Genomic DNA, 17,043 nt, shown 5'->3' with positions numbered 1-17,043 from the left:
CATTACTATTATGTCTAGCTGTGTTTTCTTGGGTGTAGAATAGATGAGGCGTGTATGTGTCGTAGAAGTTTTGCTTCAAGCAGCTATTGTTCAAAGCTTGAATATCACTATCTGTTTGTTCATTTTTTTTAAATTAGGTTTAGCATGTCGATGAAACTAGTATCGTTCTGGTGCATTACTTGCCTTAATTCATACAGCTTGAAGTATGTTTGCCGAATGTTTTTATTAAGAGAATCAATATTTGCAAAAATCCACCTGTCTCTTAGTGGAGGTAGTTGATAAAGATCTCCAAAGCATAATATATGTAAACCTCCAAATGGTAGATGATGCATATGATTAATGGTTTGCAATTGTTCATGAATGTATGAAAACATGCAAGTTCCTACCAATGATATCTCATCTACATGCAATGACCACTTTCAGCTCATTGTACGTTTTTGACAGGATGTCTGGTTGCACATCCGAGATTTGTAGTAATGTTTCTTGATTTATTGGTATATGCAGAGTTGAATGTATTGTTGTTCTATCGACATTGTATGTTGCTTTTCGTGTATGAGCCAGCTTCAATATCTTTGGTTTCAGTGGATCGCACAGTTTATCAAAGTTATAGTATCTAGCAAGTTGTTCTGCAATAGCTTTTAAGAGAACTATTTTACCTGTTCCAGCTCCTCCAGTTATGAAAGCGAAGAGTTGTATCTGTGGGTTATGTTGTATTTTGTGCAGGACGTCATCAAAGAAAGCGCAGTCATGTTCGTAGTGTGCATTTGTTTCTAAAATTATATTGGATTTTGAAATGTATTGGAATTTCTAGACATTGCTTGGTCTTTCATGTACAAAATCAAGATCCATGTTGTACGGCTCAATTTTTGTTGCATCTATGATGCTAATGTAGTTCGTGTTAGTTTCGTCATTGTCGTCTGAGTTGTCTTCAACTATGTTAGAAGCTAGGTAATCAATGTTATATCATTGTTTGCTAACCGTGTCATTGGTTTTGTAGTTATACTTTTCGTAGTTATCTTTGACATGGTCTCTTTCTATTTCAAATGCGTCTCTCCAATTTGAGCATTTTTGTAAAAGGTCTTCTTCGCAATTTCGGATGCATCTTGGTTGACATCCACGTTCGATAGGGTTGGCTATGTCTCTTCAATGGGTTCTTTTATTGTTTCACTTAAAGGATGACATGGCGAAATAAAACATCTGACAGAAGATACGATTGAGAAGTGGGATCCAATATGGCAAAGACTTAATGCAGAATTTGAAAAGAATCTTGTGGGTGATTGGGTAGATCTTCGAGGCAAACTTTTTTTTGTTTGGGATGGCAACCACAGATTGAAAACTTGGATGCGACAAATTGAAGAAGGCAAGTGCTTCATTTCTTATTTTGTTTGAGTTTAGATATACATTGTTGCACTTGAAAAATCAATTTGGATGAAATTTCTTTTGTAGAGCACTCTGAGGATGAAAAATACCATGTGCAAGTTCGTTGTGAAGTTATTGAGATAGATAAAAAGAAGGAAGCAGAGTTGATTTTGAGTCTTGATACAACAAACGAGTAAGGCATATTTGGTTAATTGTTGTTCAATTCTCTGGTTGTAATATGTTTTTTCATTTGCTTACACATCAACATTTGCTTCTAGAATCTCACGTGCTACAGCTCCACCCAACTTGGCACATGAAGTATTTATGTTTCAGAAGTTTGGTATTGCTAACAAATCGAGCATAATGGAATATCTAACTCCTGAGCAAAAATATTGGATGGAGGTTGAGCTTAAATTGGAGGCTAGACATAACCAAGGGATTATGCCATGGTACTCAACGCCGTGCATCTTGATTGCTCAACTTGTTTGGAAGGTATGTCATGCTCAATTTGTTTGGGATAATAAATATAACAATTACGTTCAAATATGCCTTAAATTTTTATGTGGGAAGTCTATTCATAGTTGTCAAGTGATGGATTGGGTTACGGTTTGTATTATGCCCTAAATTCCCACGTGGGAAGCCTTGTATAGGTGGCAAGTTATGGATGGAGTTTTGGTTCCCATGTGGGAAGCCTATGTACTCATGGATTTGTTTCCGTTGTGTTACTAATGGCTCATAGAATTATTGTTAAATAATTGTGTTGCTATGAAGGGGAGATGGGAATCCTTTTTGGCTGATGAGAAGAGAAGGCTTAGAACTTTAGGTCTTCTTGGGGAGGATTTCAAAAAGAAGATGAATGAAGCTTTAAAGAAGGAAGAAGAAAAAATGAGAGATAGCGGATATAAGTACCTTTCTATTGCAAATCCTGCACATGGTGAAGAGTTTTTTACTATGCTATTTGACAAGCATTGGCATGAAAAAACAATGGTAGGAATCACTCGGGATAAATTATACAGCTTGTGCGCCGCAAAGATCACAATAGAGAGGTTTGTTTCAGTTCATCTTAAACTTTGATTTGTCGTTTTAGTGTGCATTGTAATCAATACATTAACTTTTGGATTGACGGTTATAAATTTGTTCAATAGACGTAAAGAAATTCTTCACATGATGATTTTGACCAAAGTTAAGGACTCCAAGGGAGGTCATTTTGCAGACTATAAGAAACTTAGAGCCTACATGAGGCAAGAGACCTATTGGCAAGGAATGTTTGGCGAAGCAGCAATTATTATTGCTAAGTTTGAGGTGGAGGGGCCTTTGTTGCCAAAAGCATTTGAGTTTTTTTTTAAGTCATCTAGGAAGACACATGTTTCATTGGCTTATACTCATGTTCTAGCAAACATGAAGAGTGCTTCAGATTATGCCTCTTTACCCGAAGTGATGCATTCAAGCAAACGCCTTGTGTACAGGTATTGGATTGTTTGAATATTAATTTTGCTTCACAATGTATTTTATTGTCTCTTTTTTATGTTTATTTTTCATTTAGATGGCTATTGAATTGTATGCGGCTGAGGATGATAGAGTCTATGCCGGAGGATGTACAAGAATGGCTAGATAAAGAGGATGAAAATACTATGTTCTCGTCAACACTCTTGGAAAAGGGTATTACACCTTGGGAGTGATCTCACTGTCCATGGTGGTTGGAGTATCCCCTAGGTGTTATCCCAAAGAGTGAGCAAGAGATTCATGCTCGTAAGTGAACTGCAATCTCTTGTATAAACTAATATAATTTGTTTAAAATTGAATTTTGTTGATCTTTTGTTGTGAACTTTTCTATGGAAAGGTTTTTTGAAAGAGAGTCACATCTCTAATGACGGTGTAATCCCACCCCAAGCTACACACATTGAGCCATCCACCAAGCCATCTTCGCGTGGAAGGAACTATAAAAAAAGTATAGAAAAACCCTCCCAATGTGTGTCTGTAAATTCTGATGGTGAGGAGGAGAGCTTTCCAATTCCTCTTCCACCAAAAGGATCCACCCTAGCATCAAAGTCTTGCTTCTGTGAGACTATTATGAGTCGTTCACTACATGAGAGGATGCCATCAAAACACAACACAGGTAGACATTCTTTGCTTGTTTATTTGATTTTTATTACTCTAATTATTGTGTGCATTAACTGTTGACACTCCTATGGTTTTCTAAGCATTCTTTGAGATTCTAAGCAATTAAAAATTTCATTCTCATGTTTAGGAGAGGAGTTTATTACTTGTGTGGATGCTTTGTTGTTGGATGTGGAAGCAATTGATGACCTAGCATGGCATAGGTAAGACGTACATATTTCTCTAAAAACTCAACTTACCATAATTTACTCTTACAATGATCCTTTGGTTTGTGTTAGTATTGAAATGTGGTTCAAGAAAACATCAATCTATGATGGACGTGAGTATTCATTGAAGGGGAAAATCTCCCAATATGTGGCAAGGTTGATCTTTGTAGACTTCCCTACGTCCATGCTAGTTGATGGTATTCACAATAGCACTATAGGTGAGCTTTTTTTATGGCTTCTTTTTTGTTATACAATGCATATATGTTATGATGTAATTTTTCATTTTAACTTGAGTGTGTAGGTAATGTAAAGGTTGTTCCTGAGTGGAACCACTTTTCCACTGCCTTGGCGAGTGGTGTCATAGAAATTGCTGATGTTCACTTGGCAGACGAGGGTTTCTTGGTGACTTTGTCTCTTGCACAACATTTGGGGGATCTTGCCATGCAGGCTAATAGAGTGAGTGTACAGCTCCATCGCTCATGGACTTTGATGTGTGATGGGGGATACTTGCATCCAGAGACTGGTGAGCAGGTGAGGTTGCCTTCTCTATGTGACGCTTGCGCATGAAATTTAGAGTTCTTCTCTTTAAGTGATTTATTTTTTCCTTACATAGGTGATGGATCTCATGATTGGTTTGTTTTATCGTAAGAATGCTCAAAGCATTACACCTCATTATGATAGAAAGGCTAGGGAGGATGTTTCTCTTGAGTGCTTTTCGGCCTCAAGAAGCTACCTCATAGAGTCTCCACCTCGTTCATCTAACAATTATACAAGGATAGCTGGAGATTTGATTCGAGGGGGAGCAGAGCGTACTGAGACTTTTTACAGATAACTTTCTAGCCATGAATACTCAGCACACTCATCTTGGTAGTTAGATGCTAGCTCTTGACGTTAAATTTTGATTATTATGTTTGACGCAGTTGGTTGCTAGAAACATTGACATATGAGGACGACCATGTTATGGACATTTTTGCTGGGTGTGGTGGCTTGGGGCTTGCTTGCACAAAGGAGATCCGTCATTGTCTAATGCTAGAGGGTGATTTCTTTGTCTTCTCTGAGTGTTTAGAGAAGAAAGTTTGTGGTCCTCCTCTTGAGGAGAAAAACTAGTAGATAAGTTACTTCCATAGGTGGACAATTATTTTTGTGACTTGACTCTATGTATTGTTTGAGATAGTATTTTTTCAATGCAACAATAAGCAACATATGGAGATTGTGGGTTTTTCCCTTGTCCCCACAAGGATTTTTTCACCCACAATCATGATTCGTTGATTTGGGATGGTGTTTCATATCTCAAATCGAGGATCAATCTATATGTTGTTCAATTATGGGGAAAATGTTATGTTTGTCATGTCATCATCTTGTTATTGTTGTTCTTATTGGGATTTAGGTTAATGCAAGAAAATGCTTGCTCAATAATCATCATGTATGTGTGTGTGTGTGTGTGTGTCTATGTATGTGGGGTGGGGTCTCTTAATGCTCTAGATTTGCATCTCTCTCTCTCTCTCTCTCTCTCTCTCTCTCTCTCTCTCTCTCACTCACTCACTCACTCACACACACACACACATTCTCTCTAATTACTTATAGAGAAAACAAGATAAAGACTTTTTGCCAGGGTGGACTTCAACTTATTCCATTCAAAAAATCCATATATCTCACTTTGCACTCTCTCTCTCTCTCTGTCTCTCTCATATATCTCTAATTGGCTTATAATTTAAACAAGATAAAGACTCGCTGCTAGAGTAGACTTCAACTTACCTCATATCAAAAATTCAAAAAATTTACTTTGTACTAAAATTCTTGCAAGATCGTAAACAAAGACTTTGTGATGATCTTTCTTATAAATACTATATATATGACATTTAAGTATCAATATGTTGATATTGATATGGTTAGTTTTTTTATCAAATCCATGTTGTGTTACTATGGCCCTTAATTGTGTTACAAAGATGTAGAGCACAATTTTTTTACAATGTACTTTATCCTAGTTGAAAAGCTATATACCTTAGTATACGCAAAAGGTTTCATCTACTTTTGCTACCCACAAAAAGCTCTAAATTTGTAAAGAAATCTCTAAATGAAAAGCTCCTATATTTAATATCCTCCATATATTGCTGCATTCTCTTCATCACTTCCTCTATCATTTGGTCAGCTGTTGGCATCAAAGAAGCCTGAGCATCTTTCTTGGTAGAGGGTTCACTCTTAATAGATGAAGAGCCATTGGTTACTGAATCAGTATCCTCTGACACTTCCCCATATGCTTTGCAGTTATCAACAAGATATAACGCTTCCCTTGTAACATGTTCAAATGTGCTACAGGCTTTCAGTGAAGGTCCTTTTTCAAGGTTTCGTTTCTAAGTCCTTCAATGAAGAGCACAGACAATCTCTCGTCCTGCGGTAATTCTCTCCTTGGGCACCTCTCAATGTATTGCTTGAATCTCAAGGATGCTTCCTTCACTTTTTCGTTCTCCTTTTGTTTAAAAGCATATATCTGTGATACAGTATTATGCTTTATACCCCGTTTTGAGAATTCTTCCGCAGACTCCCGCAATACATGTTCAATATTCGAACAAGTTTCAGGGTTCAAAGGTTGAAACCATGTTAAGGCCGTACCTTCCAAGGTCAGCCCGAATCCCTCATATTGAGTATGGAAATCAGTGATCTTCTCTGCTCTTAAGACTTGCTTAAAGAGCGACACATGGGCATATGGATCCCCTGATCCGCTATACTTCTTTGGCATGCACTTCGCTACCTGGAATGGCCTCATCCGTCTATGGTCCGCGACCAATCTCAATGCTCCCATGTCTCGACTTAATCGTTCTCGTACATCATGGATGTCATGGGTTGCTCTCGTTGGCTCCCCTGCCTCCTATCTTCTACTAGGAGGTAAATGTGATGGTGTGGCTGCGAATGTCGGACCTACTGCGGTATGTGTAGAGATAGGAGCCGCACTACCTCGATTCGTAGCCATTGACTCTCTGGGATGTAGTGTTCCCATGGGGTTTGGCATAGAATACTGAGGTTGGCTGAAAGAATCAGCTACATGAGTCCTCTCTCCACCTGTTGCCATCGGATCTGGCATGAAATTTGTAGGTGCTGGTCTCTATGGGCTTGGAGTGACATAATACTGGTGGAGTGGTCCCCCAAAGTACGTATATCCTTCTAACTCCTTTTTTTCGATTTCTACGTATCATCTTCCATATTTTTCGTATGCGATGATTTTTGTTTCTGATCCCTCTGTGTAGGTGAAGACATAAAGTCTTTTCCGCTCTGTCAACTCTCCGACATAGGGTTCCTCGCATCTATAATAGAGATCTTGCTCTCCATTATTATACTTGTATAACCCTAAGTAGACGTTGTATGTGTTGACTCTCAAAGTTTCGTTTTCTCGCCTTAACCTCGCATCAGGGAAGCTCATTGTTGGTGCTTTCTCCTCAGGTTCCTCATCTACTTTGTCTTTCGTGCCCATCAATCCCCACTTGTCCACAATGTTAGGATTTGGGACTACCAAGTACATGATACCTTCGTCATCTAGGTACCTATCTCCGCTATAGCTCACAAGCACTAAGTCCTTGAACTCACTTGGTCTATCTTCTATTTTCACATAGTAGCCATCCATACCATCTTTGTAGATCTTGGCACCTTGCTTGTTGTCATACTGATACTTGATGAACAGTAGCTTCATTGTGGCCGAAAGGTTTGACGGTCCTACTGCCATGTTTTCTCTTTCGTTTAGGTTTGAATGTCCCAAGTGTTCCGTGAAATACTCGTAAGATCTCTCTGAAGAAGTATCGGAAATACTTCCTTCAGGGATCGGCTCTAACGGTCGTAATACACCTTGGTTTACACTCTCCTCCGTTGATAAAACACTTGCTTGATCCGCTAAATTTCGGTGTTGGTTGTTGATTTGTTTTCCCGATCTCAAAAACATGAAGAAAGTGGAATTTACCGATTGAATCCAAACCTCTTACCTGGAGATGGAGTGATCTTCCAACTCACACGACTGCATGGATTGTTACTTGATCGGTCTCTGCAAATGAATACACTTGATGGCTATGAGATCATTATATCATTCCAACTGTCAACAGATTCAACAACTTCATAACGACTTCAACACAATTTTGCTTGCAAATTATTGACAGTATGTCCAATTTGGGTTTTGACAACTCCTGATATCTTAAATAGTCTAGGTTTATGAACAGGTAAAAAATGAGTCAATTCTGGCACAGAGTTACACCGATCGCGATCGTAGTACAGTGCCCAAATTTGATGAAACTTCACCAGCTTGTTCACTAGGCTATCTTAAGGCTACCCACCAAATACTTTTGTATTCAAACCCCAAAAAGTCAAGCTTCTACCAGTTCTTGGTTGGAAGTGTCTGTTTTTCTGAATCTCTCAGTTTGACTTGATTTTGGTGCTTGTTTTGGGATATGAAATCTATCTGGGGTTGTTCTGTGTATAGGCTCTCCCTCTGTATAGTCTACACCCAATTTGATGTATATGATCCTGATGAAAATCAATTTCTATGTCAGTATATCAATTTCTGACTTGGATCAATACTCAGATGGTTTGACAGGTACTTTCAGGTTTTTGGCTCTTGTTCCTCTATACTTTTATGTTTATATACACCTGAGGATCCCACATATGAAATCTGGTCAAAATCTAGTACTTAGGTACACTGATCGCGATCGTAGTACAAAGGCCAAATCAGACCAATTTTGGTGTGCTTGTTGTCAAAGGTGTTTTGAGGCTATTTCCCCATTCACTTAGCATTTGGATCACTAAAAGCCAAGATTTTGCACTTTTTGGGTTTGTTAGGCTAGTTTTGCCCAAGTAGCCTGATTTTCTTGATTTTTGATGTTTCTCTGTGTGGTTGCTTTAGACAAACTTGTTTAGAATCTTATAAGGAAGGCACACAACAATTCTTGTCCAATTCTGGCATAGAGGTACACCGATCGCGATCGTAGTACATGAGCCAAATCTAATGAAATTTAGTTTGCTCCCTCTGACAAGTGTTTTCTAGTGTTTTGTGCTACCACTGGGTGATTTGAATCCATATCAACCCTGTTTGGTCAGATTTTCTAAATTTCAGAGTCTTATGGCCTTTTTGCCAAAGTTATGGTTTCCTGGTTTCTCACTTCTAACTTTTGCCCCAAATCTGACTGGAATGCGAATTACTTATCCTACTCCTAAGTACATAAATGAAAGAACATAAAGAAATGAATCAAACAAAACAAACAAGACGGATTTCGGGTGAGATTGCATTACTCAATCAAATTAGAGAAATTGAAGAGCAAAAATGCTTTGAACACTCTCACTCACTGTAAGGTTTTCAGTTTTCGAAACCTTAAAGATTGTACAAAGCTTGCAAAACTTAATAAAAAACACTATTGAAGGATTCCAAACACTATTAATTTTGGTATTCTTGGAATCATAAGCAGAGCTTTACTATGTTTAGAAATTTTCAGAATCTGAATCCGATAAAAACTGGAACAGTTACGGGTCCTGAAAAATTACAATAGAAATTCAATTAGTAACAAAAATTGGATGGTTCTAGTATTAATCATTAGCAAAGACTCTTTACACTAAGGTTCTAGAATTAGCTAGAAAATTCCAATTTTCATCATTAAGGATCTGCAAAAATCAACCAAGTAAATTCTGGAAGGTATGGGGGAATTATGGAAGCTGGGGAAACTTGCCAAGGACAATGATAGCAGCAAATGGTGGAAAATGCAAGCTGGGGGGCTGCTTGGAGTGTGAAAAAACTTCCAGAAAATGCCCTGTGCCAAGAAAAAGCTATAAAAGGACCCCTTCTCTTCATAATTTCACAGACTCAAAGCCTTGACACACTCTCTCTCATCTAGAGAGACCGCTATGCAAAAATCATTAGAGATTAATCTCTAATTGATTAACCTAAACGGTAATTAGTCTAATCCTTCTTAATTAGCAAGGTTAGATTAAGCTATTTTGTTAACAAATCAAAGATTAGGCCTATGTATACTCATAAAACCTCTCTTAATTAATTAAATTCTGTTGATTATTATAATTAAGCTTAGTAATGTTAAGCTAATTAATTATCCTATCATATTAGGGCTGAAATTAGCCAAATTAACCATGAATTAATGGTAAATATATTAGCTAAAGTAATTAGCTAGATTAATTATCTAAGCTTCTCTTAATTATCACGGGTTATTTAACACCTAATTAACCACTAACAAAAATATCATAGAATTTGAAATCAGTTTACTAATTTCCCCTATTTAATTTTCTCTAAAAACAAAGTATTTCTGCTAAAGTAATTAGCTAGATTCATTATCTCAGCTTATCCTAATTTTCACGGGTTTTTTAACACCTAATTAATCACTAAAAAATATCTTATAGCATTTGAAATCAGTTTACTAATTTCCCCTATTTAATTTGCTCAAAAAATAGAGTATTTATGCTAAATTAATTATCTAGATTAATTATCTAAGCTTCTCCTAATTATCACGAGTTCTTTAACACCTAATTAACCATTGATAAATATCTCACAGCATTTGAGTTTAGTTTGATTATTTTTCCTTTTAATTTTCTCTAAAAAGCTATGTAATTTTTCCTAATTAATTAGAAAAATTACTTAGAAAATTATAGAATAATTTTTCTAGCTTAATGACTATCTAATTCAGATATGATAATTACCTCAACTGAATCTAAGCTAAATTCATATATTTACCATTAATTCATGGTTAATTTGGCTAATTTCAGTCCTAATATGATATGATAATTAATTAGCTTAACATTACTAAGCTTAATTACAATAATCAACAGAATTTAATTAATTAAGAGAGGTTTTATGAGTATACATAGGCCTAATCTTTGATTTATTAACAAAATAGCTTAGTCTAACCTTGCTAATTAAGAAGGATTAGACTAATTACCGTTTATGTTAATCAATTAGAGATTAATCTCTAATGATTTCTGCGTAGCGGTCTCTCTAGATGAGAGAGAGTGTGTCAAGGCTCCGAGTCTGTGAAATTATGAAGAGAAGGGGTCCTTTTATAGCTTTTTCTTGGCACCGAGCATTTTTTGGCAGTTTTCCCACACTCCAAGCAACCCCCCCAGCTTGCATTTTCCGCCATTTGCTACTATCATTGTCCTTGGCAAGTTTCCCCAGCTTCCATACTCCCCCCATACCTTCCAGAATTTACTTGGTTGATTTTTGCAGATCCTTAATGATGAAAATTGGAATTTTCTAGCTAATTCTAGAACCTTAGTGTAAAGAGTCTTTGCTAATGATTAATAGTGGAACCATCCAATTTTTGTTACTAATTGAATTTCTATTGTAATTTTCCAGGACCCGTAACTGTTCCAGTTTTTATCGGATTCAGATTCTGAAAATTTTTAAACATAGTAAAGCTCTGCTTATGATTCCAAAAATACCAAAATTAATAGTGTTTGGAATCCTTCAATAGTGTTTTTTATTAAGTTTTGCAAGCTTTGTACAATCTTTAAGGTTTCGGAAACTGGAAACCTTACAATCACCCCAACTTAAGGAATTGAGATGTCCTCATCTCAACTGAAATTGGAAAAATCCTTATGAAGGGATACTTCATCCTCCCAGGTGGCGTCCTTGGTAGGGTAGTCCTTCCATTTGACCAAATATTCTCTGATAACCCTGTTTCTCAGACTCCTTTCCCTAGTGTCGAGAATACAATCTGGTTGGAGTTCAAGAATTCCTTGCTTCTGCATCACAATTTGTTCGTCATCTAGAGTATGATTTGGATTTGGGATGTAAGGTTTTAGAAGACTGATATGGAATACATTATGGACCTTGAGGTGCTCAAGCAATTTTAGTTTATAAGCTTGATCACTGATTACTTTAATCACTTCATATGGTCCACAATATCTGGGGCTTAGTTTTTTGTATTTTCCCAAGGATAGAGTGCTTCTTTTTGGCCGAACCCTTAGGAATACTTCATCTCCTTGTTTGAAAACCCGATCAGACCGTTTTTTATTAGCATACTGTTTCTGGCGATCCTTGGCTGCGTGAATGTCTTGCCTTATGGCTTTGGTTTGGGCATCCATCTCCTCCAAAATTTTCTTTGAAGCTTCTACTCTTGTTGTAGGGTCAAAAAAGTTTTGGTGTGATATACACTCATGCCTATAAAGAGCATTGAATGGTGACATCCCAATGCTTTGATGAAAGGAAGAGTTATAGGCGAATTCCACCAGAGGAAGAAATTGGATCCATTTCTGGGGTTCCCTACCACAATAGGCTCTAAGGATGTCTTCAATAACTTGATTAACTCTTTCTGTCTGGCCGTCTGTTTGGGGGTGATAGGATGTACTGAAACATAGTTGAGTACCTAAGGATTCAAATAAAGCTTTCCAGAATTTTGAAGTGAATTTTGCGTCTCTGTCTCACTGACTATTCTCTTAGGAAGCCCGTGTAATGTGAAGATCTCTTTAATAAAGAGACAACTTATGTCTGATGCAGTGTAAACTGTTTTTACAGGCATCAAGTGGGAGACTTTAGTGAACATATCTACTACCACCATAATGGAGTCGTAACCCCCTTGAACGGTGGGAAGGCTTGTTACAAAGTCCATGCTAATGAGTTCCCACTTCATTTGAGGAATGTTCAGAGGTTGAAGTTTTCTTGGCATCATTACTCGTTCAGCCTTAATCCTTTGACAAGAAAGACATTGTCTGATGTAGCAAAGTATATCAGCTTTACATTCCTAAAAGTCCAACATTAAAGGAGTTAATCCTTTATGAAGGACATAACGCTCCAATTTCCGGCCATCTTGGCTATGAAAAGACCCTTAATGCCATAAGGAAAAGCTATTTATGGCCAGGACTAATTACTTTAGCAGAAATGCTTTGTTTTTTGAGCAAATTAAATAGGGGAAATTAGTAAAGTGATTTCAAATGCTATAAGATATTTATCAGTGGTTAATTAGGTGTTAAAGAACCCTTGAAAATTAGGATAAGCTCAGATAATTAATCTAGCTAATTACTTTAGCAGAAATACTCTGTTTTTAGAGAAAATTAAATAAGGGAAATTAGTAAATTGATTTCAAATGCTATGAGATTTTTTTCAGTGGTTAATTAGGTGTTAAAAAACCCATGATAATTATGAGAAGCTTAGATAATTAATCTAGCTAATTACTTTAGAAGAAATACTCTATTTTTTGAGAAAATTAAATAGGGAAAATTAGTAAAATGATTTCAAATGCTGTGAGATATTTATCAATGGTTAATTAGGTGTTAAATAACCCATGATAATAAGGATAAGATCAGATAATTAATCTAGCTAATTACTTTAGCTGAAATACTCTGTTTTTTGAGAAAAGTAAATAGGGCAAATTAGTAAACTGATTTCAAATGTTGTAAGATATTTATCAGTGGTTAATTAGGTGTTAGGGAACCCATGATAATTAGGAGAAGCTCAGATAAGTAATCTAGATAATTACTTTAGTAAAAATACTCTATTTTTGGAGCAAATTTAAATAGGAAGAATTAGTAAAATGATTTTAAATGATATGAGATATTTATCAGTGGTTAATTAGGTGTTAAAAAACCCGTGATAACTAGGACAAGCTCAGATAATTAGTTTAACTAATTATCTTAGTAGAATTACGTTGTTTTTAGGGGTAAATTAAAGGGGAAAATTAGTAAATCATGTGCTATAATTACATGCTATTTTTAGAGCTATATTATAGGGTAGCGAGTCCGTGATAATTATGCCAAGGTTAGAAAATTAGTATAGATATTTATCTAAGTCAAATTATACTATTTATAGCTAAAAATTAAAGAGGGAAATTAGTTAATCATGCTATATGATTACATTCTATTTATCAAAATTAGATTACATAATAAAGAGGCCGTGATAAATATTTCAAGGTTAGAAAAGTAGTATAAATATTAATTTAAGTCAAATTATTCTAATTTTAGCTAAAAATTGAAGATGGAAATTATATAATTAAGTTAAAAAATAATAAGATAATTATTAGAGGTCAAAAATATCCTTATCTTTTTGTGGTAATTATACCATAGTTAATTAGTGAGGTTAGGAAATTATAATTGACCAAAAGTCCTATTTTTAGCAAATGATTAATTAAAATAAATAGACTTTGTGGTTAAAAGTTGTTAGAAAAATTATAGTAAGTGTAAACCTATGATATCAAGTTAAGGAAATTAAATATTTAAGTGAAATTAAATACAATAAATATTAAGCCCAAAATAAGTAGATTATTAGCTTAAAAGTTGATGGGAAAATTATGAAAAAGATATAGAAAATTATAAGAAAGTTAGGAGAGCTTAGAAAACCCTTAGGGGAGCGGTGGAAAAAGTTATCATGCCTATATAGACAACTAATAAATTACTAGGTCAAGAATTTACCAATTAAGACTATAAATTTAAACTTGGATGGGTTACGGTTGAATACAAAGGTTAAGTCTAGATTTTGAATTATTTACCTAATGAGTAGACGTCTTTTTTATAAGGATAAGAAGTTATGACACCAAAAAGGACCCGAGCAAATCCTACATCTGATGATGAGGACGTAGCTCCAAAACGAACTAGAGTGTCGTAGGACGACGAAGCCGGGCCTAGTAGTAGGCCTACGGAGGAGAGTCTTCATGCGCCAGCGTAGCAGCAGATGGCCAATCAATCTTAGGTGGGTGTCTCATTATTCAAATAAGTCTTTAATTAGTTTAAGTTCTTTTATAAGTTAGCATTGCATACGTAAGAAGGATAAACTGGTTGAAAACAGAAGGTAACATCCAACGTGCATTTGTTTATAATGTAGGAAAGAATTGTTTGGGTTAAAACTGGTTGAATTAGGAAAGATATGTTTGATCATCCTTAAGACAGCTTGTCTCAAGACACCTTCGACTCCTTAGTATGAATTGATGATAATGATTGGCTTTCTAGCCACAGATAAGTCGGTTACCCCCATGAACGATGAGTTTCTACTCCGTGTCATGTCTTGATGTTTCTACATAAGTTAGAATACCGTTTTTATCCTAGGGGAGCCGCCCGGTTGTATGGGCAACTGGTTTGGTGTATGGGCACCCGGAACCTTGGGTGGGGTTTATCCACTCAGGATTTGAATAAAGAATGGGTGCCGTTTTTCACCCTTAGGTGGTCTTGAGATAAGAAGAGTATTGGTCATGGTTATTATGGACAATGTTTTGATTGACAGTACCCTGTCTTAAGTTTAAAGATGTTTGTTTTCTAAAAGAATGCTTTCAATGTTGTCTTTAATAATTGATTGAAGGAATTACTGTGACGGAACGTAAAAGAAACCATTATTTTAAATGTTGAAACAATGTGATAGTAATTAGAAATTAAATGAATCACGTGTGAGTGCGGAGTGGTAAGTGGGGATTGACTAAGGTTGTCAATCAAGGACGGGTGGACCTGATTAGTCAGGTAACTATCCATTCCCGCACACTAAAAAGTTTAGAAACTTCTCACTTGGACGAGGAATCCACCAACGGCTGTGCCCTCACATATGCTAGGGGGGGAAAAGCGTTGCCTAAGGAAACCTTAATCTAACGAAGAGATAGGGCCAAAAATTATTTGTTTATGTCCCGTTTCCACTGCAGACAGGACTAGGTCTCTTCTAGGGCTATAAACCTAAACCATTACCAATGGTAAGGGTGAATTCCCTGGAATTTTTATTGTTTAAGAACTCTGACTATAGTAGGCCTAGAGACCTGTCAATGGTACCATCCCGCTTTTGGTGTCGGCAGATTTGGGAACCTTACACTCATAGATCCCTAAATCTCCTAAATGAAGATCTAGCCGGTCCACTGACTCTAGACTCCACTAGGCTCTAAACCCCTGTCTAGCAGCCTAACTGAGATGTAAAATGGATTTGTGGATTGATCTTCTTTTAAGGAAGCTAACTGCGCACTCGGTCACTCATCACCTAAGGTGCATTCCCTGGCAACGGCGCCAATGTTTGCGGGTCACCACGACGGACGTCCATAGCATAGCTCTCACGCATCAACATAAAATATCAATACAAGGGAAGCGACCACGATGAGGCATGGAAACTCACTAGGGTGTCATTCCTAATGAAGTGAACTCCATGAGATGCGACTACTAACTATGCAAGCAAATCATACGCACTAAAGCCAAGTAATCTGCCTATGTTCTTCTACACAGCTCTACAGTCATCACGCCCGTTTACCATGCAAATCATATCGGATTCGCACGAAACTTGAAGGGGAGCTACAAGGGACTATTTAGATTCTATCCTATCACTGTCACAACATTCTGGAGAGGTACATGGATCGCGATCGTTCATCCCAAAGTCAGCAAAAATAGTGAACAGATGATCCCAAAGGGTCGTTTTAGGGTCCCTGAAGCCTCTCTTAGGGTCAAAACAACATAAAATACGCGTTTAAACACTCAGAACAGCGATTTAGGGTCTCAAACTCGTAGTTGAACACCTACACCGAATCTTGAATGCTTACACTTGAATGGAAGAGAAAAGTAAGAGGAACACAATGCAATAAGAAAATCTGAATTCGGATTACCGTAGCCACAGTAGCCAAGATTACAAGTTGGAGCAAGAGGAAGCTCTTAAACGTACGCTGTCTTCTTCAAAACTTGTGATAAAAGAGGATTATGTTCAAACTACAAAAATGACCTTTATAGTTTAGGTCTTTATAAATGGTTGGTCCGGTCAAAAAGTCCTAAACTTCTAACTGGATCTCCACTATGCAAATGCTCTCGGAAAAATAATCAAAAATTTCTTAACAAGTTTAGGGCTTAGAGAAGCTCTTTTACAAAAGGATGAGATTTCCGTAAAAATGTAGATTCCCTGAAAAATGTGACTCTTTCTCTGGAGACCATTGCTTCGTCCGCCAAACAATAACCTTTTTGCAGACGGCCTTGCTTGCCTACTTTGCCATGCGAATAATCCCGAGAGAGAGAGAGAGAGAGAGAGAGAGAGAGAGAGAGAGAGAGAGAGAGAGAGAGAGAGAGAGAGCATGCAAACTCCATGCAAGACCTCCATCTTCCCTCTTCCCTAGCTTCCTTCTTCCTCCTCCCACCTTGCTCTGATACCCGGATGTAATACATAGGAGACTAAGATGTAGGATCCTTCTCCCTACCGCCCCTTATATAGGCCTAGCTCCTAGCTCTTTCCCTAAGCGGATACCCAGTCCACACTGGTCCAGTTCAGGCCCTTGGCCTAGGTCCCTAACCCCCTAGGTTGGGCCTTGCCCCGTAGGACCCTTGTCCTGACACTGCACATTCGTCCTGGACCTTTGCCCGCCTGGTACTACCCTTGGCATGACATTACTCCCCCCTTGGAGAAGAAACTTTGTCCTCAAAAACAAGAGTCGTGATACACTAATTTTTT

The 17,043-nt window shown here is 37.0% G+C and overlaps 1 protein-coding gene across 1 annotated transcript; it reads left to right on the top strand.

The window, feature by feature from the left end:
• Positions 1 to 3,867: 3,867 nt before the first annotated feature.
• LOC147447295 (uncharacterized) lies at positions 3,868 to 4,250 on the top strand. Its single transcript, XM_086524294.1, has 2 exons — positions 3,868 to 3,901; positions 3,985 to 4,250. Exons 1-2 carry the CDS (start codon positions 3,868 to 3,870, stop codon positions 4,248 to 4,250), a joined length of 300 nt encoding a protein of 99 aa, XP_086380420.1.
• The last annotated feature ends 12,793 nt before the right edge of the window (positions 4,251 to 17,043 follow it).

This window comes from Adiantum capillus-veneris, chromosome 11 (assembly GCF_014529385.1).
Source record: "Adiantum capillus-veneris isolate H3 chromosome 11, ASM1452938v2, whole genome shotgun sequence".
In the NCBI taxonomy this organism is placed as follows: domain Eukaryota; kingdom Viridiplantae; phylum Streptophyta; class Polypodiopsida; order Polypodiales; family Pteridaceae; genus Adiantum; species Adiantum capillus-veneris.
The sequence above is the reverse complement of the archived record's forward strand: the minus strand, read 5'-3'. Positions and strand labels throughout refer to the sequence as shown.

What these genes read in the sequence shown, in the direction of transcription:
- LOC147447295 (XM_086524294.1), top strand. Translation starts at nt 3,868, where the DNA reads ATGCTAGTTGATGGTATTCACAATAGCACTATAG. An exon ending in TATTCACAATAGCACTATAG is followed by an intron (nt 3,902 to 3,984) that starts GTGAGCTTTTTT and finishes TTGAGTGTGTAG; the next exon opens with GTAATGTAAAGGTTGTTCCT.